The sequence below is a fragment of the Salarias fasciatus genome, chromosome 4 (genome assembly GCF_902148845.1).
Source record: "Salarias fasciatus chromosome 4, fSalaFa1.1, whole genome shotgun sequence".
NCBI lineage: Eukaryota > Metazoa > Chordata > Actinopteri > Blenniiformes > Blenniidae > Salarias > Salarias fasciatus.
Window position 1 is genome coordinate 2,148,104 of NC_043748.1, and position 17,634 is coordinate 2,165,737.

Below are 17,634 nucleotides of genomic sequence, written 5' to 3' on the forward strand. Positions count from 1 at the left end.
AGTGCCGGAGAACAGCGCCTCGACACCGCGGCGCGTCATGAGGAAGGTCCGGGAAGTTCCAGCATATCAAATGACACCTGAGATTCCTCTTTTTTTTTAATGTTCAGGCAAAACCACCAGCCAAACTACTTCCAAAGAAGTGGGGGGAAGCGCCGCCGACACAGCCCATCCATTCAGCCGCTGCTAATTACACAAACAAACCTTCGCCATGTGAACGGCGGAGAAAGGTTCATGCTTTATTTCCTCCGCGCGGCTGTTGCCAAACCACAAAAAAAGGAGAAAAAAAAAAAAGCAGCTGGGAAGGAGACATCACCGGGTCTCAGTTGAATGAAATTTTAATTTTTTAAAAACTTCAGTAAACAAGTTTTCGGGGTCACGATATCCACAGCGCGACTCGTAAGAACGCGACACTGAAAGCAATTTTCTCCAACGCTGATGTTTCACGTTCGGCGACGGGAGGAAAGAGGAGGAACGCGCTGAAAGTAAATCAGCGCTGATGAGCGAGATTACATTTCTCTGACCAAATGTTCAGTTTTGAGAGCGACGATTCCTCACTGTGGTTTTTAATACAACCGCGCTTCAAGGAGCCAAAGTCCAAGTGAATTCAAAGCCAATTAGCATGCCACGCATTCACCGCAACACCGAGGATACATATTTAGAAAAGTGAGTTTTTTTTCTTGACAGCAGCGTCTGGGAATTCAGTATATATTCAGCAGACAAATCACCCCAGGAAGCAGCGACTTATTTACACACCCAGCAACATCAGCATTCATCTGGAGGCAACGTTTGCTCAGCTTTAAGTCTTTCTAAATCCAACAATCGATCAACTATGAAGCCAAACGCAGCCGACTTTCTCTCTCTTTTCGGCCCATTTTCTCAATTTTTTTTTTTTTTTATTCATGTTTCGTTCATTTAATAAACTTGAAGCTAGTTTTAGTTCATTTGCTCAACTGAAAAGCTGGTTTTAATTCAACACTATTTCCCCCAATTTGGTCATTTTTAGTGAATTTCTTCAACCTCAAGTCATTTTTAACCAACATTTATTCTTCTTTAACATCGTTTTTGTAAAATTTACATTTTAAAAAGACAAACGTGTGTGTCTGTGCGTGCAAAATAAAACATTCTGAAGTTCGCTAATCAGAAATCAAGTCACACAGAAATCTGCCATGCCTTCAGTAGTCTGGCCTCTTTCTTCAGAGGAGGGTGAAGCTCAACATGGTGAAAAAGCAAAAGTCTGGTCCGACCGAGAAATATGACAGAATCAATCCCGGGTCGGCCTCCGGAGGCCGATGCCTGTGATTTCCAGTCATGCCGTCCTGCACGCAAGCGTCATCTTGACAAAAAGAGCGCACATCGTCCTGACACTGATATGGAATCCTTTCCAGGAGGACAGCGGTGGTACACCTGCAGCGCCGACGGAGCCGTTGATGGGCTATCTTGACATTTTATTAGATTTTATCGAGGCATTTCGAGCTAACCGAGATGTCACGTCGCGACGGAAGGTACATCTGTGCTTCAAATTACAGAATTTCTTTAAATATTTCTTGGATTTTCTGTCAAAACAGCATTAGAGAGAATCAGCCCCTGAGCTCTTCTGCCAAGATGGAAAATCTTTGACCTGATGTGGGTTGTTTCTTTTTTTCTTTTTAGGTTTGCACAGTTAAATCCACTCTGGGTGCAGGAAAGGACTTCATGTTTTAACTTCTGCAACAAGCACGCACTGAAGGTCGCCGCTGCGACTCGACATATCCAGGTATCAAATTAAAAAGTGGTCACTTCCCATTAAAACGCAGCCGAAATCTCTTTACCTCGGCGAGCGGACGCAGCCAACCTCTGAGGCGAGCGCGAACACCCAGATCGAAAGAGCTCCTGGGCAGCTTACGGAGATTAAAGAGAGACAGACAGGTGGACAAAAAGGGAGTCTGAAAGAGTCTGTCAGCCTGGTTAAGAAGTGCATGTGATCTTTTCCCAGCGCCAGACGCTCCGGTCTGCGAGTCCCACATCCGGCTCAGACACTACGTGGTAAATTATGGAGGGGAGAAAGAGGCCTGAGACATGAAAGGAAATGGAAAAAACACGGAGGGCATAAAGAGTGCATGAGCAATACTATCGCCGCAAACAGCGTGAGTTCACACATCGGGTCACCGTCTCGATGAAACCCAGCGGAAAGCTGGATGTCGAGCGCGCCCGTGTCGCCAGAGAAGGAAATTATGCAGACGACAGGTGACGGATGAGGAGGGGGGGGGTTTGAGGGTTTGAGGGGCCTCAGCTTGTGCAGGGAGAGCTGCGGTCGGTGGAGTGGTCATTTCTGAATTTGATGTAGTCAATAAAACTTTTCATCATTCAAAAAAAAACAAACTTGAGAATGTTCCTACTTCTTCTTCCTCTGCGGCCACACGTGGGCCTCCGGTCGAACTGCAGCGGCACCTTTAACATATTCTAGTAGCGTATTGAACTTTCAAGCAACTCGCTTTTTCCAGCGGTGCAGAGGAAGTCAGGCTGTGTGTCGAGTAAACAATATTTTGAGGGAAGTTTGATAGTTTACTGAGGAACCTGACTGTGGCACAAACTTCACAAGCAGCCAGATAGTGCGAGAAGCGGCGGAGGAAATGATGGAAATCTCAGGCAGCGGCAGGAAACTGCTTAAACTTCTGGTATGAAGTGGAGGCTCTCGTTGTAAAATAAGCTGATTACAGCGGTGGGAAGGGAAGCGACGGGCGCTCCGTTTCAGATGCATCAATACGCTGAATCAGAGGTGTCAAACATGAGGAACGTGGGCCAAAACTGTGCCACAGGAAGCTCCAATCTGGACCGATAAAACATTAATTTAAAAAACGTCTTAAAAATAAATTCAATGAATAAACGACCAAAAGATTGGGTTCCACACGTGGAAGATCCATTCCCAAACTGATCAATTGCGCACGTATGACGGTGTTTCTCTGAGGTCAACTAATTTAATTTTCACCCAGCAGCATCCAAACAGGCCCAGAGGAGTCGAGTTAACCGGCCACTTGACCTTTCATTTCATAACCATTAGTCAATATCTGCTAAAAGCAGCCGACGTCTGAAGCATCAACCGGCTGCGCCGCAGAAAGAAGAAAAAAAAAAAAGAAAAAAAAGAAAGAGAAATCCAAGACTGACTGCATGTGACAGCACAGACTCACACACATGAAAATATAAAACACACCCCGCAGCACGTTAAAATGCAGACTCGCACACACACTTCATCTCCTCCTCCTGTGGCCATGATGGAGTGCGTCTCCAGACACGCTGCTTCGGTAATGGGCCATACTGCTCTTTTCTTCCTGCTTCCAGCCTCCTCTCCTCTCTCACTCTCTCTCTCTCTCCCTCTCTCGCTCTGTCTCAATGCCAGCACACATCTCCAACCATGACTCCGTGTCCCACGCCGCCACCGACTCCCCTCCAGCCTCTCATTTCCCGCCGTTGCCAGCAGGATTTGCAGGGTGATCCACTCAAAATAACCGTATTTATGAAGGCTGTGTAGGCTTTTTGGTGGAACAGATTTTTAATTGATGGCTATATGTGGAATCAAACGGTTCACAAACGGCACCGAAAGCAGGAGATCGCTGAAAAACATCAAGCGAGAAATGATTAAATGATTCATCCACCAAGCAGCAAGTTGAAAAGAACAAGATCACTGCTCAAATGTCAAAATATGGTCTATTTATGTGTTTTAATTATCTGCTTCTTTCCTCTTTGACAAAAGCAGAGGTGAACGTGGCTTCAGGAGAACCTGGAAGCAGAGCTTTGGCTTTACTTACAGGTGTTTTAATGAGGCCTGCTCGTCTTAAATAACAGGATTAATCAATGATAATCGGGGACTGCACTCCACTGCAGGGGCTTCTGAAGAAATGATTTTATCCAAACAAAATCTGTTGAAGATTTTTTATTAACTCAACAGTCTGTCCACCCTGATGTAAAGCAAAGATTGACGTTTATTGTCTGATTGACAAATTATTCTGACATGAAACGGGCAGGAATATCAGTCAACACAGCTTTCAACATGATTAAGAAAATGACAGAAATTTGAACAACTGAGTGAAATTAAATCACCAAAGTTATGTGAAGTTGAAGTAAATTCAACTTTCCGAGACGCTGGTAGCTAAAAGTTGCCAACGCAAATGCAATGAAAAGCAGAAGGAGCACACGGCTCAGTCTCAGCTGCTGTAAATTAGGAAAACTAAAGCAAAGGCTAAAACTCATCGGCGAGAACAGAAAAAATATGGAAGAACAAGCGGAGGCTCAAATACTCCAACCCAAGTTTTCTAACGTTTGGAAATATTTCACTGAAAACAAACCAGTGAAACAGTTTCATGCAAACTATGTGAAGCTGAACTGTAATTTCACGGCAGCGCTACAGCAGTGCAGGAGCGCCTGATGTTTCATCAAGCCCCACTGAGACGTCAGTTTAAAAATAATAACATTGATATCTTATATTTTTAAATTACATATTAATCTGTTAATGAACCATCACTCAATGGCGCAACTACATAATACACTTGTGTCGTACGTCTGTTAAAAATTCATGGAAGAAGCTTGCTTAACGCTAGTTCACTTACGCTAATGCGTAGTGTCTAGCCGTAATCAGTGAATCACCGGTGAGGCTGCCTGGACATGGTTAATATCAGTCCCTGTCAATATTAGAGTTTACTCTGAATTTTAAACCTGTTCAGCTGACAGCTGAAGCCTGGACAAACATCTCCACGGAGGGATATCGCAGCGTTACTTGTTCCTTCATGAGAGGCGACTGGGAGCTGACAAGCCTCGGCCTCACAACCACACCGCCAGAGCAGCGACACACAGCACACACACACTGCTTAGACCGAAGACGCTGTGGCCAAAATTTGGGATCTCCGAGTCTGCAAGCAAGATTAGGGATGTTGTCCAGGACAGTGGCTCCAGCAGTGTGCTGGCTGCAGACAATTTGCAAAAAAAGCATGGGAGGGTGTGAACAACACATGTTCACCTAATATCAAACTGGAACTGAATTGTCTTCCGTTTCTCTCTGCAGAAGACAAACTGAGAACTTGCAGCACTCCAGATACCTCCACCGTTTGATTAATCGCTTTGCAACTCGTTTTCAGCTCCGTTGTTTGAAGATGAGGGGAACCCTGCAGGGAATATCACCGCTCTCCTAAAGCCCCAGCGCTACGCTTGCACAGTATATCATCAGGCGGTGGTAATCCACCGCACGGGCGCCGTGCACGCCGAGCACGCCGAGCTGTCTGTCTGCGGCCAGATCCTCCTTCCAAGCCTCCTAAGTAGCGCAGGTTTGCCGCCGCCTCTTGGGGGGGAGGAGGGGGTTTGGAGAGGCCGGCTTGAGGGTGGCGCTGGCGCTCCCTCCACGGAGGCGGAGACACGGAGCCCGCCGGGAATAATGGAAAATGCCACGGTAATGTCATATCAGTGATTAATACAGGACATGCGGTAAAACGAACTGATAAAAGGTGGGCGGGGAGGAGGGCAGATAGCGAGCGGAGAAACTGCCCCACTGGAGGGTGACTGACGGCAGCGGCCTGCAGAAAGTCGAGCGGTGGCGTGCTCGGGCCACAGGTCGCGTGTAGCGGCTAATTGCTGCTCGTGTAAACAACCAAGGCTCCAGAAAAGGCTCCGGTCAGACCAGGAGACAAGTGGCCAATTAGCAGCGGCGCGATGCACTGGCTGCTATCGGGTTTCACATTAAGGCGGAGAGTGTGATAGGAGGGGGTGTTTTTTACATAAATATAGATCAGTGGAGAGAGAGAGAGAGAGAGAGAGAGAGAGAGAGAGAGGGAGAGAGAGACTGAGCTGACTCACTCTGGCAGACACTGATGTGCCGTGTCAGTGTGATCAATCAGCATTTAATCATGCCTGTAATCACAGCCAGCAAAAACAAAACACGGGCAATAGGAAGTCCGTTAATGCACACATACATGACACGCAATCTGCTCGCAGCAGCGTCGCTGCTCGGCGTGGTTTCTTCAGGGAGATATTTATTTCGGGCGATAACGACGCCGGCTCACCACAGTGCTCAACATGCGGCTTAACGCAGTCCGCAGGACGACTTCCTGAAATGTTCAAATGACAAGGAAACGATTCCAGTAAAGGTTACCGCTGTTGCCGAGTTACGTACAAAGGTTTCTTTGTATTTCAGTAGAAGTAGCTATAATGGTGAGTGCCGATATGCAAAAGTGGAAGAAAAAAAAATCCCCCAGTTAGTAGACTTTCGGTGACATTTCACTGTCTTTTGCACCAGGAAGCAGAGTTAAGAACAATAAGATGCTGAATTGAACTTTCCTTTGAGAAAGCAAACCTTTAATTAAGAACTCCTATAACCCTCCATAATATCCTTATGACTAAAACAAAGGTATTCAAAGGTCGTCATGTTGCTGCTCCGCCCCCCTCCTGAGATATAATCGGGCTGCATGTGGCCGGGCGACGAAAACAACTGGAAACTATAGTCACACACGTTTCTTTAATTATTGAATGAAGTGTGTTGAAGAAACGGGGGCAGAAGTGTTTGAGGTGAAGCAGGGACGAGTCTGGAGCCTTGAAGTGACCCACGTGCACAGGAGATGAGCACAAGTTTTAAAGGTCTTTTTTTTTTTTTGTGCAATCAAAACCAAAAAAACTCGAGACAGAGGAAGAATATTCACCCAAAAATAGTTTCAACCATTGTGATTTTCATGCAGTTTTCTTGTGTAGTGGGCTTTTTTTTTTTTTTTTTGCCCACTTTCGTTTGTGTGACCGAGTTTATTTGTTAAAAACACAATAAATCTACGCGACATGAGAGGAGAGAAACGTACTACTGCATAAATACAGTCTGGCCGGCGCTGCTCCGACCCACCGACCCCCGAGGCAACACTTCATCCTGCTGAACGTTTGCAACGTTTGCATCTTTTCCCAGGAGAAATGGAAGCTTTACTCCACCTTCTCCCACATGCATTTCCGCAAACCACACTTGGTACAATATGGCATCAAATTCAGCTGGAAACAGAATTCTAAATGTGTGTTTTCAGAGTGGAAAATAAAGTCGATCTGATGGTGTCGCTTCTCATAAATTACCTGAGACACTTTTTGTTTGAACACGGCAATTTCTGGTCCGTTTCCAGCTCAGAAACATCAATAACTCATTCTGTTTTATTTCTAGGTTCGCAGGGAACCGGCTCTCGGGACTAACGATTGGTTTTTTTTTTTTGGCGCATCTTTCGGCGAAAAAACAATATGATCGAGTGTTTGTGAAACAATGCATTAAAAGATTCACAATTTAACAATTTCTTTCAGGTTCTTTTTTCTCTTTTGGATGCGATCTGAGCCGAATATTTCTGCTTCTTATCCAGTCAGCACCACAGTTTGGTCTCCGATCCACAGTCACACCTTTCAAGCTGGGAGCGCGCCGCACGGCGCCTATGCGAGGATGCTGAGCGCTCGCCATGCGGCGACCGCTCAGCATCCACGCAGAGGCGCCGTGCGGAAACGCAACAGAGCGAAAACAGGCTTCTGTTTTGTTCGCTGGCTTTGTTTTGGAAAGCGGGACGCTGAATCTGGCGTGTGATGTGCCCTGCTTTTGGGCATCCTTGAAATCCAAGTGAACCAAAAATGCTGATTTGGAAAGAATCGCGTCAGGCGACGGCGGATGAGCATAAATCAGCAAGATGAGAAATGCAAAAAAAAAAAAAAAAAAAAAAAAATGAAAAAAACGGAAAAGCGAGGCGACACAATGCATGCGTATAGGTGGAAACGTGCACAAACGTGCACGGCGCTGCCGTCTCCTCCTCGTTCAGGCTCTGCTCCAGTTCCATCAGTCACATCACACCGACTCCTGCGTCCCTGCAATCCTCCCCACGGTCATTCATCACAGTGTCACTCAAACGCTGACTCGGGTCCCTGGAGTGTCATGGTAATGCCGTCCCTCTGCATGTGTGTATATGTGTGTGTGTGTGTGTGTCCCCAGCATTCACGCATGTATTTGTTTCCTGTTTTCAGGAGGCCTGCTGCTTTTTTTCTTCCTGGTTTTTTGATTCTCATTTCTCAGAAGGCGCCGGAGATGCGAAGGTGCGCGGATAGAGAGAGAGAGAGAGAGAGAGAGAGAGAGAGAGAGAGAGACGGGGGGGAAAGTCGGCCACGGCTCAGCAGCAACAGGCAGAGGGCAAAGAGGATGACAGTGCCTTCTAGTAGCTTCTCTGTCAACATGATTATCGTCCCGGCCCAGCTCCGGGACAAAGACGTGTCGCGCAACGTGCAAGACGGGCGACTGAGAGGAGCGGGAGGAAGCAGAGGGCCGAGCGGAGCCACGCCGGTCTGGTCTCTGAAGATGGAGCGGGATGGAATCAGGGGAGAACCACGTTTTTCTCCTGACAGGATGGATCAGAGCTGCGGGGGGGGGGGGGGGGGGGGGGGGGGGGGGGGGGGCGTCCGTCTGAAGGCATGCACTGAAAATCACGACAGCCCACGTGTGATCCGCCATTGTTTCTGTTCTGTGTCTTTTTCCAATTAGCGATCTCTGCGCCGAGCGTCTCTCATTTTTAAACGTGGAGATATCAATCCGAGTGTAACCGACACACACACACACACACACACACACACACACACCCAGGAGCTTTAATGGCCCAGCTGAGGCGCTGCCGACGCCACTGATGTGAGTTGTGCGAGTGACAACAGAGTCCACTCCGCAGCAGCGAGAGCTCATCAAAGCAGATCAAGTCCCGCAGGCGGGCTTTACAGAGCGGGTCGCATTGTACATGCATCAGTTGGTCAGTTCTGAGGCCAGCAGCAGCAGCAGCAACAACAACAACAAAAAAAAGATTAATAGAGATCTCCATCAGCTGAAATCTGTGTGAAAAGCTTTAAACAGAAAGCTCAGCATCTGCCCATTCTGTGTCAAGATAATAAATCTGCTTCATATAAAAGGAGGAAGGAAATAAAAGTTCACCAAAGAAGGTGAAGCCGACCTAAAAAGTCAAACAGTGCAAAAAAGGTTCAACATGTTTTAACCCATTTATTTTGTCATTTATTTTCATAGAGTGCTCCTTCATGAGGTGAGCATGCATCGCTGCATCAACGCCGGGCCGCAAACATCTCGCCGCGTTCTCTTCTCTCCGCATTCAGGCAATATGAAAAAGAAAGGTCACCTCGTTTCAACTGTTTCTCTCTCTCCACACAGAACCTCACATTCACATTTAGAAGTCTGACTCACAGTTTTATGCAAGGTAACATGACGCGCAACCATAAACAAAGACAGCATTGCACACTTGTCGGAAAGTCGAACGCCATTCAAACGGCAACGAAGCGGCTTCTTTTATGACTAATAATTCAGCTCACGAGCAAAACTGCCTCACTTCAGTAAGACTTCAGTTTGACCCCCAGTTTATTCCTGTCCACAACATAAAGACACGCTTGTTAGGGTCAATTAGAAACTCTAAATTATTACCTTAACGTCTGTGTTTGTTTCTGTAAGCATCACATGGATGGAAACCGGTCCAGTGTTGGACTCTATGAGTTTAAAGTGATTCAAGTCAATTAAGAACTAAAGTCCTAAACCAAAACGGAACATCTGAGGTTTTTTAACTTATATCCCATTAACTCAGTGAAATACTGAACACTTGACACGAGTATTCATCTCCTGAATCAGATTTTGATTTAAAAGAGAAAAAAAAAAACCCATCTATTGGAGTCCCAGTTACATTTTTTGGTCCAGAGAAATGATGAGGTGCACATTGATTTTCAAAAGGCTTCAGCTTAACGGGAAATAATAATGCAGCATCGGTTAAACTATTGCAAGCCGGGTTTGGGCTGTGATGGATAATACAACTGAGGATACTGCGAACATAAGAACAGTAGAAACAAATGCATCTCAAAAAGTCACATTTCAAGGCCTGCATTTTGAGCGGGACGCAAAAAAAAAAAATGCAACGATCTGCAGTAATCATCCATACCTTGAAGGTCCAGTTTAACAGCAAACGAGGAACAACATTAAAAGCTTTCAGAAGATCTAAACAGCGTTAGATCTCATCGAAACTCTCGAAACTAGCAAAAAAACAAGCATCGCCACCTGTTAGTGTTTACCTGCTCAATGATGAGGCCTAATTAACACCAGTTAACATCAGTCCATGTGTGCAACAGGTGGACAGGCAGATCGTTTCAGCACATTAAAACCAGCATCGTATCAGACATCAGCCCCTTTGATTGCAATGAAATTCCATTAAACATTTGTGCCGAGCATCGATACGCAGTATTCCCCAAACGTGGCGTCGTCCCGCTCCGGCCCGTGCCCTCAGGTTTAACGAGCTCGGTATTGACTCAGAACAAACGAAACCACAGGGTGCGACACTCGATATCAGGCCAAATTAGAGGAAGGAATCAACACCTGGATGCATTCAAACAATGCTACAGTTTCGGCTGCGGTTTCACACTCAGGGGAGGACAGGCGCGCTCTGAATGCGCAGACTCGGAAACGAAATACCCGGCTGGGGGAGCGGGGAAGGTGGCGGGAGGGTTTGAGGGAATTTACTACTCGCCGTGACCCAAGACAAAGCCGTTACTCTGCTTCAGTGACTGAAATATTTTAGACCCGTCACAGGACTGGTTGCCAGGAGCACAATGCTCCGATGTGAAAGCCGAGGACAGCAACAAGGCAGCCGCGCAGAATATATTTACAGGAATAAGCTTCAAAGCCAGTCTGTGTAAGTCAACATCAGAGGGGGGAAAAAAATAAAAAAAATCAGGTGCAAAAGTCTAAGCGTTGCATCATGGGAGGGAAAAGCATCAGCATGATTCCAGCCCTTTCACTTACAGGAAAAAGAGAAGATCACACTGCTGAAAGTTGCGACAGCTCCCAAGCAGAGCCGTGTGACGGCCGAGCGCCGCCCGGGGCTGGCATTTAGAGGAAGACACGGCGGTACTCACGGGTTTGAAGTCGCCGGGGCTGCAGTCCTGGCCCTGGTATCTGCAGTAGAGCATCATCTCCTTCAGGTCGTGGCCGACCCGCTCGATGAACTCCTTCATGCTGAACGCCTTGGGCTTGTAGGCCGTGAAGTTGGCCCTCTCCTGCAGGAAGGCCAGCACGTCCGGCTCGGCCAGGTGCGGCTGCGGGATGGCCAGGTGCACGTCCAGCAGGGCCAGCAGCTCGCCGGCGTGGTACAGGTCGTTCCTCGTCAGCCGGCTGAAGCGGTACGCGTTGAGGTTGCAAATGGTGACGGCGGGGAAGACCAGGCTGCTGGACACCACGGCGTCCACGCTGGTCACGTGGGGGTAGGACAGGAAGTACGCCAGGCGCTCGGTGCTCTCCAGGGCCAGCAGCCCCAGGCAGGCCAGCAGGGCGGCGGCCCAGAGGAGGCGGCGGGCGCTGGGCCGGCCGTACGGGAAGATGAAGCGCAGGCCGTGCAGCGTGCTGGCGTGGGCGAAGGCCTGCCAGGAGCTGGGGTGCAGGCCGGAGCTCTCCTGGCTGCCCTGGCTGCCACAGCCCTCTTTTAGATCCATCATCGACCCTCCACCTCCTCAGTCGGGGAGCCCACCACCCCCCCGCTCGCGCTCACACCTGCACAGACGGAGAGGCGGCGTCAATAACAGGCTCAGAACCACAATCCATAATCATATCAATCATGCCGAGGAGAGACGGAGAGCCGGAAGCAACCAAAGTGGGAAAAAAGTCCGTGGTCGTCCAGGAAACAAAAAAAAAAGAGAATTCAAAGAGGAGCAACAAAGGAGAGGAAGTTGACAAGAGAAAAGGAAAAGACGTCCAAAACCCAGAAACAAGTACGACAGAGAGTAAGAGAAAGACGCTCCCCCGGGGGCATCCCTCTCCTCCCCACCTCCACTCGCAATCACTCCCTTGAAGTGAGAGTTACTGTGGCTGCCAGCCTGCCTGTGGCTCCCACTACACCTCCAGCACACACACACACTCAGCACACACTCCTGCCCAAATCCCAAACCCACCCTCTCATTGACAAAAAGAGGAAAAAATAAGAAAAACCCACCAGAGGTAAGTCCTCTGACAGCCGGAGCGAGAGGTGAGAGTCACTTGAGCCGAAAACCAAAGAAAGCTGCCTCTGTGTGTTTGACGTCCCGACTCATCTCCATTTAAAAACACACACACACACACGCGCGCGTGTGCAGGCACGAGTGTGTGCGCGCGCGGACTGACACGCACGTCGAGGCTTCCCGTGCCCTCAGCTAATGGCAAGCCCAAGCACCTCTCTCCTTCAGCCTAGCGAGAAGACATCCAGCTGGCACGAGTGAGTGAGTGTGTGTGTGAGAGAGAGAGAGAGAGAGAGAGGGAGCGCACGTGTGTGTGCGCGCAGAAAGCAGGGGACACACAGAGAGAGATGGAGAGCCGATGATGTTGAGTCTCGCGTTCAGATCCAAACTCCTGGCGGTCAGATACATCCGCTTTCCCTCCTGTTCCCGGCTCATCTGTGGCGGCGGCGAACAACAGCCGAGCCGGGAGAGACGGGAGGCGCGCACACACAGAGAGAGAGAGACAGGGAGAGAGAGAGAGAGAGAGAGAGAGAGCAGCAAGAGGCAGGGAGGAGGGAAGACAGCGCTCTCCTCCCTCGCTCTCTCCAAAAGCAAAGTCTCCTACTGAATATGTTTCCGCCTCCCTCCTCTTCCTCCTCCTCCTCCAGCTAACGCCGCCACCTTCGCTCGCACTCGCCTCTCAGCCACTCACATCTCCACGTCTCGCCATCGCACGCGGAGTGATGGATGGACGCAGAGGAGCAAGCCGTCGGAGGGAGAGAGAGAGAGAGAGAGAGAGAGAGAGAGAGAGAGAGAGAGAGAGAGAGAGAGAGCGACGCCGGGGCGGCATGTCATGGGAAGTGAGGCAGAAGTGGAGACGGAGGAGTCGGGGCAGGGAGATGTAGGTTGAGAGGGAGGGGATGAGGACAAAAATAAGATGGGAAAACTAAAAAAAAAAAAAAAAAAAAAGCGAGGGAGGGAGGAAGGGAGCGCTCGTGGTCACACGGGCGGCGCGGCAGTGTCGCACGGAGGAGAATAATTCAGACACGCGAGCGCAGATGTAAAGGGAATAATAAGTACGCTGAGCGTGTTTGTCATGTGAAATGTAACATCCAAACGTGCAGCCGGCGCCTGTAATCTGAGGATATTCCCGAGGAGCTGCAGTTTGTGGGAGTTCACCTCACCTTCCACCGCTGCAAAAAAAAAAAAAAAAAAGAATGAATTGGTAAATACACAACCAATATTATACCAGTGTGTCCAGACTTGGAAAATCAGGACAAAAGCAACAATCTTTTTTTTTTTCTCTCAATCAAGTTTATCCATCTCAGCCAATAAGGCAGCTGGTAAATGTCACCATCCATCAACAGAGCAAACAGAAAGAAAGAAAAACAGTCACATTTACAACTACAGGCAGCTTTAACCTCAAACATTAGAGGAAAAAAACTACATAAAGTCTCAAACCAGGGGACATCTTGTAGTGGATGAATTTTGAGATTGTCCAGAAAGTGTAAAAAACAAAAAGTGTCAATTACACTCTCAACACTGATAACCTGAAACCTTTTTTAAGGACAAATCTAAGCATGTTGCCTGGTAACGAAGTCTTCATTCATCACATTGTGTTATGAATTAGTCCACTTGATGCATTAGAGAGAGAGAAAAAAAAACACCCTGTAAAAAAGAAAATAGCCTCTGGTTAAACAACCACTTCAACTGAGTTAAGAAAGGCAGCGCTAAAATAAAACACTTAAATGTCGTGTTGCAACAGCTTCATCTGCAGTTGAAGTTTCAGAGAAAAAAACTGAAGGTTTTAGATATTTGAATCTTCGGGATGTTATTCATGATCCTACAAGATGTATCCATCAGATTAAGGTTCTGTACTCATGAAGGGACGGATGTCGACTGAGAAAAATACTGAGGTAACTTATGATGAGTTTGGTCCAGTTTTTGGTGAGTTTGTGGATTGTGTGCAGACTTAATAATAACAAGCTACTAAGGGTGTGGATCTCCATTACTGTGGCGATTAGATATGCATCTCGATGCCCTGCCAACAATACGATATAATTTGCGATACACTGAATCCCTGCCGATACGATACTTACGATTAATCCCTGTTTTTGATACAAAACGACATGATTCACCCTCCATCCCAATTAGATACGATATGATTCACCCCTCATCCTGATACGATGTATGATTCACTCCAATACAATGCAATACACCTGTTTGCGATGCGCTTTAATAAATTAGTTCAATCAAATGCAGTTCAATGTGAAGCAAAGAAATATATCATGTTATCTATTAAGCAAACAAAAAAAAAAAAAGAAGATGGCAATTCATTCAGTATGTTTAAATAGGCTTGGGTTTATTCCTTAGAAGTAGAAAATGGAACAAAAAAGTGCTTATGGTCTGAACAAATATTCCTTGTAATCTCTCTACCAGTACTATGTATTACTTACTATGTATTACTGTCCTGTAACAATAAAAGAGTAAAACAAAACAAGTAAAAGATTTCTACGAGATGTTGTAAGTGTAAACGGTACAGTAACAGTAACACCACATCACTCTCAATGAGTGGCTTCAAGTGAGGCTTTGCAGCGTCCATATCCCCGTCTCCCAGACAGTTCAGAAGCACGCCATTCTTTACAAATAACGTTCGTCTTGTCAATTTTGCCATCTTTCTTGTAAAATCCATAGTACTTCCAAACGATGGATTTGAACTTTGAGGGTGCGTTAAAAGACTATTCGAGGATTCTCCGCCGCATGCGCGGCTCCCTCCATGAGGACTGTCGGGAGCGCGCACGTCAGCCACATGTCAGTTTGTTTATCCGCGCAGCTGGAGCATTGTCTTTTCGCATAGGATTAAAACACATTTGTAATCATGTCGGACTCTTCATCAGTAAGTAATAACCCTTTGGGAATTACGTACGAGCGGAAGAGCGCGCACAGAGGCGGCGACTCGACATGATATGTCATCACGTAAACGTGCTCCCAGACTGACTGGCATTGTGACTGCCCAAGTACGAGTTGGGAACCATACAACGCTGATTGGTTCGCAGGATCCTCCAGTATGTCTTTAAAAATCTGATTCTCTTGTAACTCAGCGCTGCCGCTGCTGCACTCCGCCACGCTGTAACTTGTAGCACAGTCTGTGTGTGTGCGCATGCGCATACGGCTTCCGTCCGTCTTCGGGAATGATGGTGCATTCAAGACGCCTCGGAAACACAAGACAGAACGCAGTACAACGTGTAAAAACCGATGCAACTTTGAAGATTACCGATTAGGCACACGGCGAACGATGCATCATGACTATAAACCGTCATCGCAACGATACACACTGAATGAATCGATACACTCGTATCTCGCACGTATGTATCTCAATCACGATCGATATCGATTAATCTCCACATCCCTACAAGCTACAGTTAACTGTTAACGCTTTCATGAAACACTCGGAGCTGAAACAACCTGTCAGTCAAGTCTTATCAATTCAAATGCCTGCGTTGAGTCATGTCTGCATGTCTTAATGTATTATTCAAACGCTTCTGAACAAAAACAGGTTTCACTTTGACCAATTTCAAATAAACCGAGTGCATTTTCGCTTTATCACAAACTAAAACACAAGTTTTCCAGACTAAAACTCTTAACAAAACAAATGAAAACATATCTGATTACATGACGTGCACAACATCACAGAAAAACCTCATCTGATAATGTAAGCAGGTGGTTTGAATTATTATTAATAAAATAATTACCACTCAGCACACATGGCTTAGAGTACAGAGATTACCTGTAATTATATAGGAGCAGTAATGAGGTGAGCCATTAACAGAAATGAGCAACATTTCACTGTTGCACCTGCAAACGCAAATATGCCACCAATGTCTTTTGGATATAGATTATTATTTAGGTTGTAATACTCACTGTGCATGCAGCCCTCATGTGCATGCATGCATGCAGCTCACCTGCGAACACAATAGTATAATTGGATAAAGAAGTGGAAGAAATTGATGAATGCAGGTTAAAAAAAAAAAAAAATTATTAGATCTTAAAAAAAATTACATTTTGTTAAAAATCGCCACATGCCAGCACTAATTTTCTTCAAACACAGAGCAATTACTGTACACTCTAAGTCAAGTGAGTAAAAAGTAATGAGCGACCAGAAAGAACCACCAAGTCATAAAAAATGTGGCTCGATACCTTCAGGATAAACTCCATTACTCTTCTAAGTTAAGACTTTTGCACAGCTTAATTAAACTTGCATTAGCGGCATTTTTCCCCTCCGCCATGTGAAGTGGGTGAAGGATAATCAATCTCAGCTGAATTATGCAATAATTCAATCTGTATTATGCAACAGTTAGTTCTGACAGACTGGGGGAGCGCTGCAGGCTTCTCTCCACCTCAGTCCTTAATCAGGAGAATAATTATGCAACAGTTAAAGTGCAGTTTTAAAAAAGGAAGAGGCGTGTTCACCGTTTCTCCACAAGAGTCACCAGATTTAGCTGATTTGCGTCATGTGTTTGGCACCATGAGCAAGTCAAGTGAGTGCAGACAAATATTTAAATTAAAAATTGAATTTCATGTTCTTCCTCTAATCATAGTGCACGCACATCTGCACAGCACAGTAATAATTCACAGAGAAAAGTTACACTTTCAAGATATGACAACACAGAAAAAGAGGACAAATATCATCTCTATTTTACCACGAGCTCGTTTTCTTCTGTCTTTTCCTCCTTTCTTCCAGAAAACAACATGTTAAACTCCCAGAAGTGTATTTATTGTGTCGACGGGAGGACTTATTGAATGTTTCTTGCTGTTAATGAAAGATACCGCCTCTGACTGCAGGTAAAGCACGTGCCAGATCCTCATCAAACATGGCGGCCTGTTTGTTTGTGTTGCGTTCAATGAAAGAAAGAAAATCCGAATGTTCAGATCACGATGGACACCCCTGTTAGTTTATTTATTTATTTATTTATCAAATTATTTTTTTTTTATCCTTAAGGAACAGATAAAATCATGACTGAAAAAAATGCAGCCCAAAATAAATGGAAAAAATAAAAAATACAATTTTGAGACTTTTATTTCATTAAATCTGCCTACATTTGAAATAACACGACATGACATTGATAGGTTTCCTGATGTAACTTCTGTAAAGCAGAATAAACATGGCACATGCTTTTTAGAACACTTTTTCAAAAATATTTTCAAGCATATTTAAGATTCAGAAATTCTTCATCATGACGAACTTTAATTTTGACAGACCGAAACAATCATTCTGTGAAGAGGAAGAAAAGGGCTGGTAAAACCTGGCATGTAATAAAACAACCAATTTGTATTCTGCTCATAACCACCAGGAGATATAGAGAAATTGAAACAATGGAGAATGAGCAACGAGGTCCAGGTTTTAAAATAGGCGCTTTGAAGTCGGTCCATCTAAATTCTGTAACTGAAAGATATAAAAGTAATGCCAGTGCTTGAGAAAGGACAGCAGAATCTGTCACCCGAAACTATCACAGCTCCTCCCAATTTGCTGCAGCAGGAGCGACAGTGCTGGCATTTCATGTAATGATGGTTTATGGCTGCAGCGCGCCGGTGTTGGATGTCCTCCGCCCTCTCCAAGTCTCCACCCCAACAAGAAGTGGTGTTTAGCATTCATTTGTGTGTATCGGTGCATCGCTTAGC

General features: G+C 46.1%; 1 protein-coding gene across 2 annotated transcripts in view; it reads right to left on the bottom strand.

The window, feature by feature from the left end:
• Nucleotides 1-12,427, bottom strand: part of asic2 (acid-sensing (proton-gated) ion channel 2) — a 361,085-nt gene extending 348,658 nt beyond the window's left edge. Inside the window, exons 1-2 of one of the 2 annotated variants that reach the window (XM_030090324.1) lie at nucleotides 12,316-12,427; nucleotides 10,906-11,536 (exon numbers count right to left, since the gene is read on the bottom strand). In XM_030090324.1, coding sequence (XP_029946184.1) covers nucleotides 10,906-11,481 — 576 coding nt within the window. In that variant the 5' untranslated portion in view covers nucleotides 11,482-11,536; nucleotides 12,316-12,427. Of the gene's footprint in view, nucleotides 1-10,905; nucleotides 11,537-12,191; nucleotides 12,263-12,315 lie in introns of those variants that run through there. The other variant, XM_030090323.1, reaches the window with a different exon arrangement.
• Between the last annotated feature and the right edge of the window lie 5,207 nt (nucleotides 12,428-17,634).